Source organism: Salvelinus fontinalis, unplaced genomic scaffold (assembly GCF_029448725.1).
Source record: "Salvelinus fontinalis isolate EN_2023a unplaced genomic scaffold, ASM2944872v1 scaffold_1447, whole genome shotgun sequence".
NCBI lineage: Eukaryota > Metazoa > Chordata > Actinopteri > Salmoniformes > Salmonidae > Salvelinus > Salvelinus fontinalis.
Window position 1 is genome coordinate 3,875 of NW_026601656.1, and position 20,133 is coordinate 24,007.

Genomic DNA, 20,133 nt, shown 5'->3' on the forward strand with positions numbered 1-20,133 from the left:
GACCACGAGGTGGACAGAACCTCCCCCAGTGAGAGCTGAACTACAGCACGTCAAACCTCTAGAAAACAGACCACGAGGTAGACAGAACTTTCCCCAGTGAGAGCTGAACTACAGCACGTCAAACCTCTAGAAAACAGACCACGAGGTGGACAGAACGAGATCTAAAAAGCAGTGAGACCAACATCCATTACTTGTGTGTGTGTGTGTGTGTGTGTGTGTGTCTCAATACCTCCAGTTTCTTTCCGTCCTCTGTGTGTGTGTGTGTGTGTGTGTGTGTGTGTGTGTGTGTGTGTGTGTGTGTGTGTGTGTGTGTGTGTGTGTGTGTGTGTGTGTGTGTGTGTGTGTGTGTGTGTGTGTGTCTCTCAATACCTCCAGTTTCTTTCCGTCCTCGTCGTAGACTGTCATGGTGACCTCTACATTCTTGGGGGTGGACTTGCTTCCTTTATCAAACTCTCCCTGAACCAGGGTTACGTAGATATCGTTACGCACGTCACCTAAGGGGAAACAAGACAGGCTTATGAGTCACACACCTCACTGACAAAGGGTCGTGTCCTGACTGTAGACCTGCATGCTGTATGTGGACCTCACTGACAAAGGGTCGTGTCCCGACTGTAGACCTGCATGCTGAATGTGTACCTCACTGACAAAGGGTCGTTTCCTGACTGTAGACCTGCATGCTGACCTCACTGACAAAGGGTCGTGTCCTGACTGTAGACCTGCATGCTGTATGCGCATCTCACTGACAAAGGGTCGTGTCCTGGCTGTAGACATGCATGCTGAGTGTGGACCTCACTGACAAAGGGTCGTGTCCCAATTTGTCCCCAAGTCAGACTAGGACTATATATAGTTTCTTTAACACCAACACCGGTGTGAATGTCACAGTGGCCAACAGAACATGGCCAAGATGTTCAAATGTTCATAGATGATACCACCTGGCCTGACGATCTCTGAATGGATCATAATACTACCTGATGATCTCTGAATGGATCATAATACTACCTGATGATCTCTGATTGGATCATAATACTACCTGGTGATCTCTGATTGGATCATAATACTACCTGATGATCTCTGATTGGATCATAATACTACCTGGTGATCTCTGAATGGATCATAATACTACCTGGTGATCTCTGAACGGATCATAATACTACCTGATGATCTCTGAACGGATCATAATACTACCTGGTGATCTCTGATTGGATCATAATACTACCTGGCATGATGATCTCTGAATGGATCATAATACTACCTGGCATGATGATCTCTGATTGGATCATAATACTACCTGATGATCTCTGATTGGATCATAATACTACCTGGTGATCTCTGAATGGATCATAATACTACCTGGTGATCTCTGATTGGATCATAATACTACCTGGTGATCTCTGAATGGATCATAATACTACCTGGTGATCTCTGAATGGATCATAATACTACAGGGCATGACGATCTCTGATTGGATCATAATACTACCTGGTGATCTCTGATTGGATCATAATACTACCTGGTGATCTCTGATTGGATCATAATACTACCTGGCATGACGATATCTGATTGGATCATAATACTACCTGATGATCTCTGATTGGATCATAATACTACCTGATGATCTCTGAACGGATCATAATACTACCTGGCATGATGATCTCTGATTGGATCATAATACTACCTGGTGATCTCTGAATGGATCATAATACTACCTGATGATCTCTGAATGGATCATAATACTACCTGATGATCTCTGATTGGATCATAATACTACCTGGCATGATGATCTCTGGGAAGCCCATCTTGCGGGCTACGGCTGTGGAACGGTCAACCAGGTGAGGGAAGTCCTTCCTGATCTGATGGATATCACCCGGAAGCAGCTTCAGAGTCACCCACAGACCTGGGAACAGGGAATATGACATATAATCAATCAAATCAGAGCAGCTTCAGAGTCACCCACTGACCTAGGAACAGAGAATATGACATATAATCAGTTACATCAGAGCAGCTTCAGGGTCAACCACTGACCTGGGAACAGGGAGGGAGGGAGTAGAGACCGTTGTTAAGGAAGTTATTGCTAATACCAACATATGAGCATCTCAGTGGGAATCTCCAGTTGGTATGACAACCAAGACCAAGTTGCTAGAGGTCAAGGAGTCTAAATGTGCCACCTGGGAGGCAAGTCACGCAATGTTTTCTTCAGGAAAATGACTTTTTCTACTTTATGAAGAGGGGTTTGTATGGCAGCTCGTAGTTTTACAGTGTTCCACATATAAAACCTTAAACATCCTGCAGTTAATTGGGTTTGCATTTTGACTCAGACAGTGACTGAAAAGCCTGGTGCCCACTGTTCTACATGGTCCATGATAAAGAACAGCCAGTCTCTCCTCTCTCTGCAGACTGTTGAAAGGTCCATGATAAAGAACAGCCAGTCTCTCCTCTCTCTGCAGACTGTTGAAAGGTCCATGATAAAGAACAGCCTCTCCTCTCTCTGCAGACTGTTGAAAGGTCCATGATAAAGAACAGTCTCTCCTCTCTCTGCAGACTGTTGAAAGGTCCATGATAAAGAACAGCCTATCCTCTCTCTACAGACTGTTAAAAGGTCCATGATAAAGAACAGTCTCTCCTCTCTCTGCAGACTGTTGAAAGGTCCATGATAAAGAACAGTCTCTCCTCTCTCTGCAGACTGTTGAAAGGTCCATGATAAAGAACAGCCAGTCTCCTCTCTCTGTAGACTGTTGAAAGGTCCATGATAAAGAACAGTCTCTCCTCTCTCTGTAGACTGTTGAAAGGTCCATGATAAAGAACAGTCTCTCCTCTCTCTACAGACTGTTGAAAGGTCCATGATAAAGAACAGTCTCTCCTCTCTCTGTAGACTGTTGAAAGGTCCATGATAAAGAACAGCCTCTCCTCTCTCTGTAGACTGTTGAAAGGTCCATGATAAAGAACAGCCAGTCTCTCCTCTCTCTACAGACTGTTGAAAGGTCCATGATAAAGAACAGTCTCTCCTCTCTCTGCAGACTGTTGAAAGGTCCATGATAAAGAACAGTCTCTCCTCTCTCTGCAGACTGTTGAAAGGTCCATGATAAAGAACAGTCTCTCCTCTCTCTGCAGACTGTTGAAAGGCCCATGATAAAGAACAGTCTCTCCTCTCTCTGTAGACTGTTGAAAGGTCCATGATAAAGAACAGTCCCTCCTCTCTCTGCAGACTGTTGAAAGGTCCATGATAAAGAACAGTCTCTCCTCTCTCTGCAGACTGTTGAAAGGTCCATGATAAAGAACAGCCTCTCCTCTCTCTGCAGACTGTTGAAAGGTCCATGATAAAGAACAGTCTCTCCTCTCTCTGCAGACTGTTGAAAGGTCCATGATAAAGAACAGTCTCTCCTCTCTCTGTAGACTGTTGAAAGGTCCATGATAAAGAACAGTCTCTCCTCTCTCTGCAGACTGTTGAAAGGTCCATGATAAAGAACAGTCTCTCCTCTCTCTGCAGACTGTTGAAAGGTCCATGATATAGAACAGCCAGTCTCTCCTCTCTCTGTAGACTGTTGAAAGGTCCATGATAAAGAACAGTCTCTCCTCTCTCTGCAGACTGTTGAAAGGTCCATGATAAAGAACAGCCTCTCCTCTCTCTGTAGACTGTTGAAAGGTCCATGATAAAGAACAGTCTCTCCTCTCTCTGCAGACTGTTGAAAGGTCCATGATAAAGAACAGCCAGTCTCTCCTCTCTCTGCAGACTGTTGAAAGGTCCATGATAAAGAACAGTCTCTCCTCTCTCTGCAGACTGTTGAAAGGTCCATGATAAAGAACAGCCAGTCTCTCCTCTCTCTGCAGACTGTTGAAAGGTCCATGATAAAGAACAGTCTCTCATCTCTCTGTAGACTGTTGAAAGGTCCATGATAAAGAACAGTCTCTCCTCTCTCTGCAGACTGTTGAAAGGTCCATGATAAAGAACAGTCTCTCCTCTCTCTGTAGACTGTTGAAAGGTCCATGATAAAGAACAGTCTCTCCTCTCTCTGCAGACTGTTGAAAGGTCCATGATAAAGAACAGTCTCTCATCTCTCTGCAGACTGTTGAAAGGTCCATGATAAAGAACAGCCTCTCCTCTCTCTGTAGACTGTTGAAAGGTCCATGATAAAGAACAGTCTCTCATCTCTCTGCAGACTGTTGAAAGGTCCATGATAAAGAACAGCCTCTCCTCTCTCTGTAGACTGTTGAAAGGTCCATGATAAAGAACAGTCTCTCCTCTCTCTGCAGACTGTTGAAAGGTCCATGATAAAGAACAGCCAGTCTCTCCTCTCTCTGCAGACTGTTGAAAGGTCCATGATAAAGAACAGCCAGTCTCTCCTCTCTCTGCAGACTGTTGAAAGGTCCATGATAAAGAACAGTCTCTCCTCTCTCTGCAGACTGTTGAAAGGTCCATGATAAAGAACAGTCTCTCCTCTCTCTGCAGACTGTTGAAAGGCCCATGATAAAGAACAGTCTCTCCTCTCTCTGTAGACTGTTGAAAGGTCCATGATAAAGAACAGTCTCTCATCTCTCTGCAGACTGTTGAAAGGTCCATGATAAAGAACAGTCTCTCCTCTCTCTGCAGACTGTTGAAAGGTCCATGATAAAGAACAGCCTCTCCTCTCTCTGTAGACTGTTGAAAGGTCCATGATAAAGAACAGCCAGTCTCTCCTCTCTCTGCAGACTGTTGAAAGGTCCATGATAAAGAACAGTCTCTCATCTCTCTGCAGACTGTTGAAAGGTCCATGATAAAGAACAGTCTCTCCTCTCTCTGTAGACTGTTGAAAGGTCCATGATAAAGAACAGTCTCTCCTCTCTCTACAGACTGTTGAAAGGTCCATGATAAAGAACAGTCTCTCCTCTCTCTGTAGACTGTTGAAAGGTCCATGATAAAGAACAGCCTCTCCTCTCTCTGTAGACTGTTGAAAGGTCCATGATAAAGAACAGCCAGTCTCTCCTCTCTCTACAGACTGTTGAAAGGTCCATGATAAAGAACAGTCTCTCCTCTCTCTGCAGACTGTTGAAAGGTCCATGATAAAGAACAGTCTCTCCTCTCTCTGCAGACTGTTGAAAGGTCCATGATAAAGAACAGTCTCTCCTCTCTCTGCAGACTGTTGAAAGGCCCATGATAAAGAACAGTCTCTCCTCTCTCTGTAGACTGTTGAAAGGTCCATGATAAAGAACAGTCCCTCCTCTCTCTGCAGACTGTTGAAAGGTCCATGATAAAGAACAGTCTCTCCTCTCTCTGTAGACTGTTGAAAGGTCCATGATAAAGAACAGTCTCTCCTCTCTCTGCAGACTGTTGAAAGGTCCATGATAAAGAACAGTCTCTCCTCTCTCTGTAGACTGTTGAAAGGTCCATGATAAAGAACAGTCTCTCCTCTCTCTGCAGACTGTTGAAAGGTCCATGATAAAGAACAGTCTCTCCTCTCTCTGCAGACTGTTGAAAGGTCCATGATATAGAACAGCCAGTCTCTCCTCTCTCTGTAGACTGTTGAAAGGTCCATGATAAAGAACAGTCTCTCCTCTCTCTGCAGACTGTTGAAAGGTCCATGATAAAGAACAGCCTCTCCTCTCTCTGTAGACTGTTGAAAGGTCCATGATAAAGAACAGTCTCTCCTCTCTCTGCAGACTGTTGAAAGGTCCATGATAAAGAACAGCCAGTCTCTCCTCTCTCTGCAGACTGTTGAAAGGTCCATGATAAAGAACAGTCTCTCCTCTCTCTGCAGACTGTTGAAAGGTCCATGATAAAGAACAGCCAGTCTCTCCTCTCTCTGCAGACTGTTGAAAGGTCCATGATAAAGAACAGTCTCTCATCTCTCTGTAGACTGTTGAAAGGTCCATGATAAAGAACAGTCTCTCCTCTCTCTGCAGACTGTTGAAAGGTCCATGATAAAGAACAGTCTCTCCTCTCTCTGTAGACTGTTGAAAGGTCCATGATAAAGAACAGTCTCTCCTCTCTCTGCAGACTGTTGAAAGGTCCATGATAAAGAACAGTCTCTCATCTCTCTGCAGACTGTTGAAAGGTCCATGATAAAGAACAGCCTCTCCTCTCTCTGTAGACTGTTGAAAGGTCCATGATAAAGAACAGTCTCTCCTCTCTCTGCAGACTGTTGAAAGGTCCATGATAAAGAACAGCCAGTCTCTCCTCTCTCTGCAGACTGTTGAAAGGTCCATGATAAAGAACAGCCAGTCTCTCCTCTCTCTGCAGACTGTTGAAAGGTCCATGATAAAGAACAGCCAGTCTCTCCTCTCTCTGCAGACTGTTGAAAGGTCCATGATAAAGAACAGTCTCTCCTCTCTCTGCAGACTGTTGAAAGGTCCATGATAAAGAACAGCCTCTCCTCTCTCTGCAGACTGTTGAAAGGTCCATGATAAAGAACAGCCAGTCTCTCCTCTCTCTGCAGACTGTTGAAAGGTCCATGATAAAGAACATCCAGTCTCTCCTCTCTCTGCAGACTGTTGAAAGGTCCATGATAAAGAACAGTCTCTCCTCTCTCTGTAGACTGTTGAAAGGTCCATGATAAAGAACAGTCTCTCCTCTCTCTGTAGACTGTTGAAAGGTCCATGATAAAGAACAGTCTCTCCTCTCTCTGCACTGTTGAAAGGTCCATGATAAAGAACAGTCTCTCCTCTCTCTGCAGACTGTTGAAAGGTCCATGATATAGAACAGCCAGTCTCTCCTCTCTCTGCAGACTGTTGAAAGGTCCATGATAAAGAACAGTCTCTCCTCTCTCTGTAGACTGTTGAAAGGTCCATGATAAAGAACAGTCTCTCCTCTCTCTGCAGACTGTTGAAAGGTCCATGATAAAGAACAGTCTCTCCTCTCTACAGGCTGTTGAAAGGTCCATGATAAAGAACAGTCTCTCCTCTCTCTGTAGACTGTTGAAAGGTCCATGATAAAGAACAGTCTCTCCTCTCTCTGCAGACTGTTGAAAGGTCCATGATAAAGAACAGTCTCTCCTCTCTCTGCAGACTGTTGAAAGGTCCATGATAAAGAACAGTCTCTCCTCTCTCTGCAGACTGTTGAAAGGTCCATGATAAAGAACAGTCTCTCCTCTCTGCAGACTGTTGAAAGGTCCATGATAAAGAACAGCCTCTCATCTCTCTGCAGACTGTTGAAAGGTCCATGATAAAGAACAGTCTCTCCTCTCTCTGCAGACTGTTGAAAGGTCCATGATAAAGAACAGTCTCTCCTCTCTCTGCAGACTGTTGAAAGGTCCATGATAAAGAACAGTCTCTCCTCTCTCTGTAGACTGTTGAAAGGTCCATGATAAAGAACAGTCTCTCCTCTCTCTGCAGACTGTTGAAAGATCCATGATAAAGAACAGCCTATCCTCTCTCTGTAGACTGTTGAAAGGTCCATGATAAAGAACAGCCTATCCTCTCTCTGTAGACTGTTGAAAGGTCCATGATAAAGAACAGTCTCTCCTCTCTGTAGACTGTTGAAAGGTCCATGATAAAGAACAGTCTCTCCTCTCTCTGCAGACTGTTGAAAGGTCCATGATAAAGAACAGTCTCTCCTCTCTCTGTAGACTGTTGAAAGGTCCATGATAAAGAACAGCCTCTCCTCTCTCTGTAGACTGTTGAAAGGTCCATGATAAAGAACAGTCTCTCCTCTCTCTGCAGACTGTTGAAAGGTCCATGATAAAGAACAGTCTCTCCTCTCTCTGTAGACTGTTGAAAGGTCCATGATAAAGAACAGCCAGTCTCTCCTCTCTCTGCAGACTGTTGAAAGGTCCATGATAAAGAACAGTCTCTCCTCTCTCTGCAGACTGTTGAAAGGTCCATGATAAAGAACAGTCTCTCCTCTCTCTGCAGACTGTTGAAAGGTCCATGATAAAGAACAGTCTCTCCTCTCTCTGCAGACTGTTGAAAGGTCCATGATAAAGAACAGTCTCTCCTCTCTCTGTAGACTGTTGAAAGGTCCATGATAAAGAACAGTCTCTCCTCTCTCTACAGACTGTTGAAAGGTCCATGATAAAGAACAGCCAGTCTCCTCTCTCTGTAGACTGTTGAAAGGTCCATGATAAAGAACAGCCAGTCTCTCCTCTCTCTGCAGACTGTTGAAAGGTCCATGATAAAGAACAGCCTCTCCTCTCTCTGCAGACTGTTGAAAGGTCCATGATAAAGAACAGTCTCTCCTCTCTCTGCAGACTGTTGAAAGGTCCATGATAAAGAACAGTCTCTCCTCTCTCTGTAGACTGTTGAAAGGTCCATGATAAAGAACAGCCAGTCTCCTCTCTCTGTAGACTGTTGAAAGGTCCATGATAAAGAACAGTCTCTCCTCTCTCTGCAGACTGTTGAAAGGTCCATGATAAAGAACAGCCAGTCTCCTCTCTCTGTAGACTGTTGAAAGGTCCATGATAAAGAACAGTCTCTCCTCTCTCTGCAGACTGTTGAAAGGTCCATGATAAAGAACAGTCTCTCCCTCTCTCTGCAGACTGTTGAAAGGTCCATGATAAAGAACAGTCTCTCCTCTCTCTGTAGACTGTTGAAAGGTCCATGATAAAGAACAGTCTCTCCTCTCTCTGTAGACTGTTGAAAGGTCCATGATAAAGAACAGTCTCTCTGCAGACTGTTAAAAGGTCCATGATAAAGAACAGCCAGTCTCTCCTCTCTCTGCAGACTGTTGAAAGGTCCATGATAAAGAACAGTCTCTCCTCTCTCTGCAGACTGTTGAAAGGTCCATGATAAAGAACAGTCTCTCCTCTCTCTGCAGACTGTTGAAAGGTCCATGATAAAGAACAGCCTCTCCTCTCTCTGTAGACTGTTGAAAGGTCCATGATAAAGAACAGTCTCTCCTCTCTCTGTAGACTGTTGAAAGGTCCATGATAAAGAACAGTCTCTCCTCTCTCTGCAGACTGTTGAAAGGTCCATGATAAAGAACAGCCTCTCCTCTCTCTGTAGACTGTTGAAAGGTCCATGATAAAGAACAGTCTCTCCTCTCTCTGCAGACTGTTGAAAGCCTTTTGATTTGGGAGTGTGACTGACAAGAACACCCCTGCTTCCTCACTGTGCACTGTGTGATTCCTTGGTGACACACACACACCAACCCACCCACACACACACACACCAACCCACCCACACATTCACCGCTGCTTCCTCACTGTGCTCTGTGTCTCTCTGGCCACACACACACCCTCCCACACACCCTCCCACACACACACCCTCCCACACACACACCCTCCCACACACACACCTCTGCTTCCTCACTGTGCTCTGTGTGTCTCCCTGGCCCCACACACACACCCTCCCAGACACACACCTCTGCCTCCTCACTGTGCTCTGTGTGATTCCTTGGCCAGGGATGACCAGGTGGATCTGACAGATACTTCATTCAACATGACAACACCACAGAGACTGTTCTCCTCCCTCTACAAATCCCTCTTCAGGTGGTCTGAGGTCTACTAAAGCATGATATGTCAATCCAAGAGCTTTTACTAACACATCTACAGTATTGTAAAATGGCCCGCCGTCTTAAAGGCAGACCCCAGGCCGGTCGTCCTTTAGTCAGACCCCAGGCCCGTCCTCCTTTACTCCGACCCCAGGCCCGCCGTCTTTTACTCCGACCCCAGGCCCGTTCTCCTTTACTCCGACCCCAGGCCCGTCCTCCTTTACTCCGACCCCAGGCCCGTCCTCCTTTACTCCGACCCCGGGCCCGTTCTCCTTTAGTCCGACCCCGGGCCCGTCGTCCTTTAGTCCGACCCCGGGCCCGTCGTCCTTTAGTCCGACCCCGGGCCCGTCGTCCTTTAGTCCGACCCCGGGCCCGTCCTCCTTTAGTCCGACCCCGGGCCCGTCGTCCTTTAGTCCGACCCCGGGCCCGTCGTCCTTTAGTCAGACCCCGGGCCCGTCGTCCTTTAGTCAGACCCCGGGCCCGTCCTCCTTTAGTCAGACCCCGGGCCCGTCCTCCTTTAGTCAGACCCCGGGCCCGCCCTCCTTTAGTCCGACCCCGGGCCCGTCCTCCTTTAGTCAGACCCCGGGCCCGTCCTCCTTTAGTCAGACCCCGGGCCCGTCCTCCTTTAGTCAGACCCCGGGCCCGTCCTCCTTTAGTCAGACCCCGGGCCCGTCCTCCTTTAGTCAGACCCCAGGCCCGTTGTCTTTTAGTCAGACCCCAGGCCCGTTGTTCTTTAGTCAGACCCCAGGCCCATCCTCCTTTAGTCAGACCCCAGGCCCGTTGTCTTTTAGTCAGACCCCAGGCCCGTTGTTCTTTAGTCAGACCCCAGGCCCGTCATATCATTCCTCCCTGCGCAGTAACTTTAAAATGTTATTTGTGATTGGCCTCCTTGGACCAAATACCTCAGGCATATTTTATTGCATATCATACTGTATAGTCTCTCATACTGTATAGTCTCTCATACTGTAACATCACCCAACAGAACCTCCCTGCCCTCTCACAGTACCACTCCAAGCATCTCACCCCTCCCTGTGCATTAACTTTACCTTGTCCCTTGTGGTTGACCTCCTTGGCGGCGATGACCTTGTTGATGACGGTCTGGAGAAAGTCGCTCTCCCCCGCCACCCTGGGAGAAAAACGGGAGATGTTCAGCTGCCTGTGGCGAAGCACGGCGTCATCCAATGCTAGCCTGCAGTAGGCACATGACAGGAACAACACCAGAGAGAGGAGAGGGCAGAGGGAGAGCAGAGGAGAGGGCAGAGAGAGAGAGGAGGGCAGAGAGAGAGAGGAGGGCAGAGAGAGAGAGGAGGGCAGAGAGAGAGAGGAGGGCAGAGAGAGAGAGGAGGGCAGAGAGAGAGAGGAGGGCAGAGAGAGAGAGGGTAGAGAGGAGGGTAGAGAGGGAGAGAGCAGAGGGAGAGGCAGAGAGGGCAGAGAGAGAGGGCAGAGAGAGAGAGCAGAGGGAGAGGCGGAGAGGGCAGAGAGAGAGAGCAGAGGAGGAGGAGGGCAGAGAGAGCGAGAGTGATGGGTGTGAGGAAGAGAGAAGAAAGAGACAGAAGGAAAAAGAGTAACACACCAAACACTGATGCATAATACAGAGACATGTTAGATTACAGTAGAGGAGCAGGATGAGGAACCAACATGACAGAGACCTGTTAGATTACAGTAGAGGAGCAGGACGAGGAACCAACATGACAGAGACATGTTAGATTACAGTAGAGGAGCAGGATGAGGAACCAACATGACAGAGACATGTTAGATTACAGTAGAGGAGCAGGATGAGGAACCAACATGACAGAGACATGTTAGATTACAGTAGAGGAGCAGGATGAGGGCCCAACATGACAGAGACATGTTAGATTACAGTAGAGGAGCAGGATGAGGAACCAACATGACAGAGACATGTTAGATTACAGTAGAGGAGCAGGATGAGGAACCAACATGACAGAGACATGTTAGATTACAGTAGAGGAGCAGGATGAGGAACCAACATGACAGAGACCTGTTAGATTACAGTAGAGGAGCAGGATGAGGAACCAACATGACAGAGACCTGTTAGATTACAGTAGAGGAGCAGGATGAGGAACCAGCATGACAGAGACATGTTAGATTACAGTAGAGGAGCAGGATGAGGAACCAACATGACAGAGACCTGTTAGATTACAGTAGAGGAGCAGGATGAGGAACCAACATGACAGAGACCTGTTAGATTACAGTAGAGGAGCAGGATGAGGAACCAACATGACAGAGACATGTTAGATTACAGTAGAGGAGCAGGATGAGGAACCAACATGACAGAGACATGTTAGATTACAGTAGAGGAGCAGGATGAGGAACCAACATGACAGAGACATGTTAGATTACAGTAGAGGAGCAGGATGAGGAACCAACATGACAGAGACATGTTAGATTACAGTAGAGGAGCAGGATGAGGAACCAACATGACAGAGACCTGTTAGATTACAGTAGAGGAGCAGGATGAGGAACCAACATGACAGAGACCTGTTAGATTACAGTAGAGGAGTAGGATGAGGAACCAACATGACAGAGACATGTTAGATTACAGTAGAGGAACCAACATGACAGAGACCTGTTAGATTACAGTAGAGGAGCAGGATGAGGAACCAACATGACAGAGACATGTTAGATTACAGTAGAGGAGCAGGATGAGGAACCAACATGACAGAGACCCGTTAGATTACAGTAGAGGAGCAGGATGAGGAACCAACATGACAGAGACATGTTAGATTACAGTACAGTAACCAATCATGAGGGCCATTTCTCTCTCCAAAACGAAGCTGTTTGCATGTCGGAGATCTCTAACCAATCATGAGGGCCATTTCCCTCTCCAAACGAAGCTGTTTGCATGTCAGAGATCTCTAACCAATCATGAGAGGGCCATTTCCCTCTCCAAACGAAGCTGTTTGCATGTCAGAGATCTCTAACCAATCATGAGAGGGCCATTTCCCTCTCCAAAACGAAGCTGTTTGCATGTCGGAGATCTCTAACCAATCATGAGGGCCATTTCCCTCTCCAAAACGAAGCTGTTTGCATGTCGGAGATCTCTAACCAATCATGAGGGCCATTTCCCTCTCCAAACGAAGCTGTTTGCATGTCAGAGATCTCTAACCAATCATGAGGGCCATTTCTCTCTCAAAACGAAGCTGTTTGCATGTCAGAGATCTCTAACCAATCATGAGGGCCATTTCTCTCTCCAAAACGAAGCTGTTTGCATGTCAGAGATCTCTAACCAATCATGAGGGCCATTTCTCTCTCCAAAACGAAGCTGTTTGCATGTCGGAGATCTCTAACCAATCATGAGGGCCATTTCCCTCTCCAAACGAAGCTGTTTGCATGTCAGAGATCTCTAACCAATCATGAGAGGGCCATTTCCCTCTCCAAACGAAGCTGTTTGCATGTCAGAGATCTCTAACCAATCATGAGGGCCATTTCTCTCTCCAAAACGAAGCTGTTTGCATGTCAGAGATCTCTAACCAATCATGAGGGCCATTTCTCTCTCCAAAACGAAGCTGTTTGCATGTCAGAGATCTCTAACCAATCATTAGGGCCATTTCTCTCTCCAAAACGAAGCTGTTTGCATGTCAGAGATCTCTAACCAATCATGAGGGCCATTTCTCTCTCCAAAACGAAGCTGTTTGCATGTCAGAGATCTCTAACCAATCATTAGGGCCATTTCTCTCTCCAAAACGAAGCTGTTTGCATGTCAGAGATCTCTAACCAATCATTAGGGCCATTTCTCTCTCCAAAACGAAGCTGTTTGCATGTCAGAGATCTCTAACCAATCATGAGGGCCATTTCTCTCTCCAAAACGAAGCTGTTTGCATGTCAGAGATCTCTAACCAATCATTAGGGCCATTTCTCTCTCCAAAACGAAGCTGTTTGCATGTCAGAGATCTCTAACCAATCATGAGGGCCATTTCTCTCTCAAAACGAAGCTGTTTGCATGTCAGAGATCTCTAACCAATCATGTAGTTACATCAAACAGTCTTTTTTTTTAGGAACGGTAACTTCCTGTTTAGTTTGCCTTAGAACAAGGTCGTAGCTAAAAACTCAAGCTGCTATTCAGGAAACTACCAACACTGGAAATTCATCACTACGATAGTGTGTGTGTGTGTGAGAGTGTGTGTGTGTGTGTGTGTGTGTGTAATTCAGACTTGCGTCCAAAACACACCTACTTCTCTCCCTTCTCCTCTGTGTAAATGTGAAGTCTAATCCATGATGTATGTTCCTAGATAGAGCTCTTAAACTGAAGAGATCTGCCTACCGTGCCAACTAAAACAAACTGAAGAGATCTGCCTACCGTGCCAACTAAACTAAAGAGATCTGCCTATCGTGCCAACTAAACTAAACTGAAGAGATCTGCCTACCGTGCCAACTAAACTAAACTGAAGAGATCTGCCTACCGTGCCAACTAAACTAAACTGAGGAGATCTGCCTACCGTGCCAACTAAACTAAACTGAAGAGATCTGCCTACCGTGCCAACTAAACTAAAGAGATCTGCCTACCGTGCCAACTAAACTAAAGAGATCTGCCCTACCGTGCCAACTAAACTAAAGAGATCTGCCCTACCGTGCCAACTAAACTGAAGAGATCTGCCTACCGTGCCAACTAAACTAAACTGAAGAGATCTGCCTAGCGTGCCAACTAAACTAAAGAGATCTGCCTACCGTGCCAACTAAACTAAAGAGATCTGCCTACCGTGCCAACTAAACTAAACTGAAGAGATCTGCCCTACCGTGCCAACTAAACTAAACTGAAGAGATCTGCCCTACCGTGCCAACTAAACTAAACTGAAGAGATCTGCCTACCGTGCCAACTAAACTAAACTGAAGAGATCTGCCCTACCGTGCCAACTAAACTAAAGAGATCTGCCTACCGTGCCAACTAAACTAAACTGAAGAGATCTGCCTAGCGTGCCAACTAAACTAAAGAGATCTGCCTACCGTGCCAACTAAAACAAACTGAAGACATCTGCCTACCGTGCCAACTAAACTGAGGAGATCTGCCTAGCGTGCCAACTAAACTAAACTGAAGAGATCTGCCTACCGTGCCAACTAAAACAAACTGAAGACATCTGCCTACCGTGCCAACTAAACTGAAGAGATCTGCCTACCGTGCCAACTAAACCAAACTGAAGAGATCTGCCTACCGTGCCAACTAAACTAAGGAGATCTGCCTGCGTGCCAACTAAACTGAACTAAACTGCCTGGTATCTACGACTGAGTTCCAAATCACACTCTATTCCTTACATCCTTCACCACGTTCAGGGTCTATGGGGTAGTAGTGCACTACTTTAGACCAGGGTCTATAGGGTAGTAGTGCACTACTTTAGACCAGGGTCTATAGGGTAGTAGTGCACTACTTTAGACCAGGGTCTGTAGAGTAGTAGTGCGCTACTTTAGACCAGGGTCTATAGGGTAGTAGTGCACTATATAGGGAACGACATGCCAGCAACAACCTCAGACACGACACATCCAAATATATCTGACCAATTCCCGTAAAGTCAGTGTGGAAGAGGTGAAAAGATGATTGTTGTCTATCAACAATAACAAGCCACCGGGGTCTGACAATCTGGATGGAAAATTACTGAGGATAATAGAGGACGATATTGCCACTCCTATATGCCACATCTTCAATTTAAGCCTACTAGAGAGAGAGAGTGTGCCCTCAGGCCTGGAGGGAAGCTGAAGTCATTCCGCTACCGAAGAATAGTAAAGACCCATTTACTGTCTCAAATAGCCGACCAATCATACAAAACAAATACAGCTTATGGAACAACGGAGACACACACAAAAAGGTACAGACACACATATGTACACATTGTAATATTGTTGTATGGTTGGTATTATACATGTTGTATTGTAGATGTGCAGTGGTGTAGTAATGGTAATATTGTATTGTTTTATATGTAATGTAAATGCCTTAATGTGTTTAGACCCCAGGAAGAGTAGCTGCTGCCTTGGCAGAAACTAATGGAGATCCATAATAAACACCAGGAAGAGTAGCTGCTGCCTTGGCAGGAACTAATGGGGATCCATAATAAACCCCAGGAAGAGTAGCTGCTGCCATGGCAGGAACTAATGGGGATCCATAATAAACCCCAGGAAGAGTAGCTGCTGCCATGGCAGGAACTAATGGGGATCCATAATAAACCCCAGGAAGAGTAGCTGCTGCCTTGGCAGGAACTAATGGGATCCATAATAAACCCCAGGAAGAGTAGCTGCTGCCTTGGCAGGAACTAATGGAGATCCATAAAAAAACCCAGGAAGAGTAGCTGCTGCCTTGGCAGGAACTAATGGGGATCCATAATAAACCCCAGGAAGAGTAGCTGCTGCCTTGGCAGGTACTAATGGGGATCCATAATAAACCCCAGGAAGAGTAGCTGCTGCCTTGGCAGGAACTAATGGAGATCCATAATAGACCCCAGGAAGAGTAGCTGCTGCCTCGGCAGGAACTAATGGAGATCCATAATAAACCCCAGGAAGAGTAGCTGCTGCCTCGGCAGGAACTAATGGAGATCCATAATAAATCCCAGGAAGAGTAGCTGCTGCCTCGGCAGGAACTAAATGGGGATCCATAATAAACCTCAGGAAGAGTAGCTGCTGCCTCGGCAGGAACTAAATGGGGATCCATAATAAACCCCAGGAAGAGTAGCTGCTGCCTTGACAGGAACTAATGGGGATCCATAATAAACCCCAGGAAGAGTAGCTGCTGCCTTGGCAGGAACTAATGGGGATCCATAATAAATACAAATAGGAAATAGGGTGCCTCCACACTGCCTCAACCGTAGAGGAGACAGCTTCAGGGACAGAGGTCAGAGTACTACCAACGTAGACCTTATGTTCTGGTCCATAGAGGTCCCAACATAGACCTCCATTATGTTCTGGTCCATAGAGGTCCCAACATAGACCTCCATTATCTTCTGGTCCATAGAGGTCCCAACATAGACCTCCATTATCTGCTGGTCCATAGAGGTCCCAACATAGACCTCCATTATGTTCAGGTCCATAGAGGTCCCAACATAGACCTTATATTCTGGTCCATAGAGGTCCCAACATAGACCTCCATTATGTTCTGGTCCATAGAGGTCCCAACATAGACCTTATGTTCTGGTCCATAGAGGTCCCAACGTAGACCTCCATTATGTTCTGGTCCATAGAGGTCCCAACATAGACCTTATATTCTGGTCCATAGAGGTCCCAACATAGACCTCCATTATGTTCTGGTCCATAGAGGTCCCAACATAGACCTTATGTTCTGGTCCATAGAGGTCCCAACGTAGACCTCCATTATGTTCTGGTGCATAGAGGTCCCAACATAGACCTCCATTATGTTCTGGTCCATAGAGGTCCCAACATAGACCTCCATTATGTTCTGGTCCATAGAGGTCCCAACATAGACCTCCATTATGTTCTGGTCCATAAAGGTCCCAACATAGACCTCCATTATGTTCTGGTCCATAAAGGTCCCAACATAGACCTCCATTATGTTCTGGTCCATAGAGGTCCCAACATAGACCCACATTATATTCTGGTCCATAGAGGTCCCAACATAGACCTCCATTATGTTCTGGTCCATAGAGGTCCCAACATAGACCTCCATTATGTTCTGGTCCATAGAGGTCCCAACATAGACCTTATGTTCTGGTCCATAGAGGTCCCAACATAGATCTCCATTATGTTCTGGTCCATAGAGGTCCCAACATAGACCTCCATTATGTTCTGATCCATAGAGGTCCCAACATAGACCTCCATATGTTCTGGTCCATATGTGATGTGTTTATCATCTTCCAAATGATAAAGCAGGAACTGAGACATCAATATGGGTTTTATGACTTAGTGTGCTGTGTTATGGTGATGTAATGGATGGGAGTGTGTGTGTGTGTGTGTGTGTGTGTGTGTGTGTGTGTGTGTGTGTGTGTGTGTGTGTGTGTGTGTGTGTGTGTGTGTGTGTGTGTGTGTATTCATACTCACGGCTGGAAGGGGATGAAATGCTGCTTGTCCTCATCATCCATCTTGCCTGTTATGATGTCAGTCACATCCATTACTGTTAGAGACAGGACATATATTATAGAAGGCCAATGGTATAGCAGTCTGTTCTGGATAGAGACATATAGTATAGAAGGTCAATGGTATAGCAGTCTGTTACTGATAGAGACATATAGTATAGAAGGTCAATGGTATAACAGTCTGTTACTGATAGAGACATATAGTATAGAAAGTCAATGGTATAACAGTCTGTTACTGATAGAGACATATAGTATAGAAGGTCAATGGTATAACAATCTGTTACTGATAGATACAGGACATATAGCATAGAAGGTCAATGGTATAGCAGTCTGTTACTGATAGAGGCATATAGTATAGAAGGTCAATGGTATAACAGTCTGTTACTGATAGAGACATATAGTATCGAAGGTCAATGGTATAACAGTATGTTACTGATAGAGACAGGACATATAGTATAGAAGGTCAATGGTATAACAGTCTGTTACTGATAGAGACATATAGTATCGAAGGTCAATGGTATAACAGTATGTTACTGATAGAGACAGGACATATAGTATAGAAGGTCAATGGTACAGCAGTCTGTTACTGATAGAGACAGGACATATAGCATAGAATATCAATGGTATAGCAGTCTGTTACTGATAGAGACAGGACATATAGTATAGAAGGTCAATGGTATAACAGTCTGTTACTGATAGAGACAGGACATATAGCATAGAAGATCAATGGTATAGCAGTCTGTTACTGATAGAGACAGGACATATAGTATAGAAGGTCAATGGTATAACAGTCTGTTACTGATAGAGACAGGACATATAGCATAGAAGATCAATGGTATAGCAGTCTGTTACTGATAGAGACAGGACATATAGTATAGAAGGTCAATGGTACAGCAGTCTGTTACTGATAGAGACATATAGTATAGAAGGTCAATGGTATAGCAGTCTGTTACTGATAGAGACATATAGTATAGAAGGTCAATGGTATAACAGTATGTTACTGATAGAGACATATAGTATAGAAGGTCAATGGTATAGCAGTCTGTTACTGATTGAGACATATAGTATAGAAGGTCAATGGTATAGCAGTCTGTTACTGATAGAGACAGGACATATAGTATAGAAGGTCAATGGTATAGCAGTCTGTTACTGATAGAGACAGGACATATAGTATAGAAGGTCAATGGTACAGCAGTCTGTTACTGATAGAGACAGGACATATAGTATAGAAGGTCAATGGTATTACAGTCTGTTACTGATAGAGACATATAGTATCGAAGGTCAATGGTATAACAGTATGTTACTGATAGAGACAGGACATATAGTATAGAAGGTCAATGGTATAGCAGTCTGTTACTGATAGAGACATATAGTATAGAAGGTCAATGGTACAGCAGTCTGTTACTGATAGATACAGGACATATAGTATAGAAGGTCAATGGTATAGCAGTCTGTTACTGATAGAGACAGGACATATAGCATAGAAGATCAATGGTATAGCAGTCTGTTACTGATAGAGACAGGACATATAGTATAGAAGGTCATTGGTATAACAGTCTGTTACTGATAGAGACAGGACATATAGCATAGAAGGTCAATGGTATAGCAGTCTGTTACTGATAGAGACAGGACATATAGTATAGAAGGTCAATGGTACAGCAGTCTGTTACTGATAGAGACATATAGTATAGAAGGTCAATGGTATAACAGTCTGTTACTGATAGAGACATATAGTATAGAAGGTCAATGGTATAACAGTCTGTTACTGATAGAGACAGGACATATAGTATAGAAGGTCAATGGTATAGCAGTCTGTTACTGATAGAGACAGGACATATAGTATAGAAGGTTAAACAGTACATAAAGTCTACAACCTTCTCTCTCTATCGCCGTAGCACAAGCAAGATACATTCTACACATTACATTGGGGGGAAACAATTAGCGCTTTGTGTGATGTCATCTTCATAGGTATGATGCCATACAGCCAGCAGTCTGTCTCCTGGTTAGCCAATGAACGCAACGACGATAAAAAAATAACATGAAATCAATATTAACTTCCTGTCTGTGGCTTGCTAGTGCTAGTTTGATCTGCTGTGTAGTCTACATACAGCTGGGTTAAATAGGTTCATCCAACTCCCCTCCTGACAAAATAACATGAAATCACTAAACAGCCTGGTTGGGTCATGTTTCTGTTTGCAATAGCCTACTGTTACAACAGACAGAGAGCTGTGTTGGTTTCAACTTCTGTGTTAGAAGGAGCAGCAGAGTCAAGGAGTGACTGACCACGGAGCAGCAGCAGGAGTGACTGACCACGGAGCAGCAGCAGGAGTGACTGACCACGGAGCAGCAGCAGGAGTGACTGACCACGGAGCAGCAGCAGGAGTGACTGACCACGGAGCAGCAGCAGGAGTGACTGACCACGGAGCAGCAGCAGGAGTGACTGACCACGGAGCAGCAGCAGGAGTGACTGACCACGGAGCAGCAGCAGGAGTGACTGACCACGGAGCAGCAGCAGGAGTGACTGACCACGGAGCAGCAGCAGATGGAGTGACTGACCACGGAGCAGCAGCAGATGGAGTGACTGACCACGGAGCAGCAGCAGATGGAGTGACTGACCACGGAGCAGCAGCAGATGGAGTGACTGACCACGGAGCAGCAGCAGATGGAGTGACTGACCACGGAGCAGCAGCAGATGGAGTGACTGACCAC

The 20,133-nt window shown here is 45.6% G+C and overlaps 1 protein-coding gene across 1 annotated transcript in view; it reads right to left on the minus strand.

Moving 5' to 3' along the window:
* Window positions 1–369: 369 nt before the first annotated feature.
* Window positions 370–20,133, minus strand: part of LOC129849401 (dedicator of cytokinesis protein 1-like) — a gene marked incomplete at its 3' end in the record, with an annotated part of 23,311 nt that continues 3,547 nt past the window's right edge. The window contains exons 2-5 of the mRNA XM_055916274.1: window positions 17,390–17,462; window positions 10,444–10,586; window positions 1,769–1,894; window positions 370–494 (exon numbers count right to left, since the gene is read on the minus strand). Coding sequence (XP_055772249.1) covers window positions 370–494; window positions 1,769–1,894; window positions 10,444–10,586; window positions 17,390–17,462 — 467 coding nt within the window. The remainder of the gene's footprint in view (window positions 495–1,768; window positions 1,895–10,443; window positions 10,587–17,389; window positions 17,463–20,133) is intronic.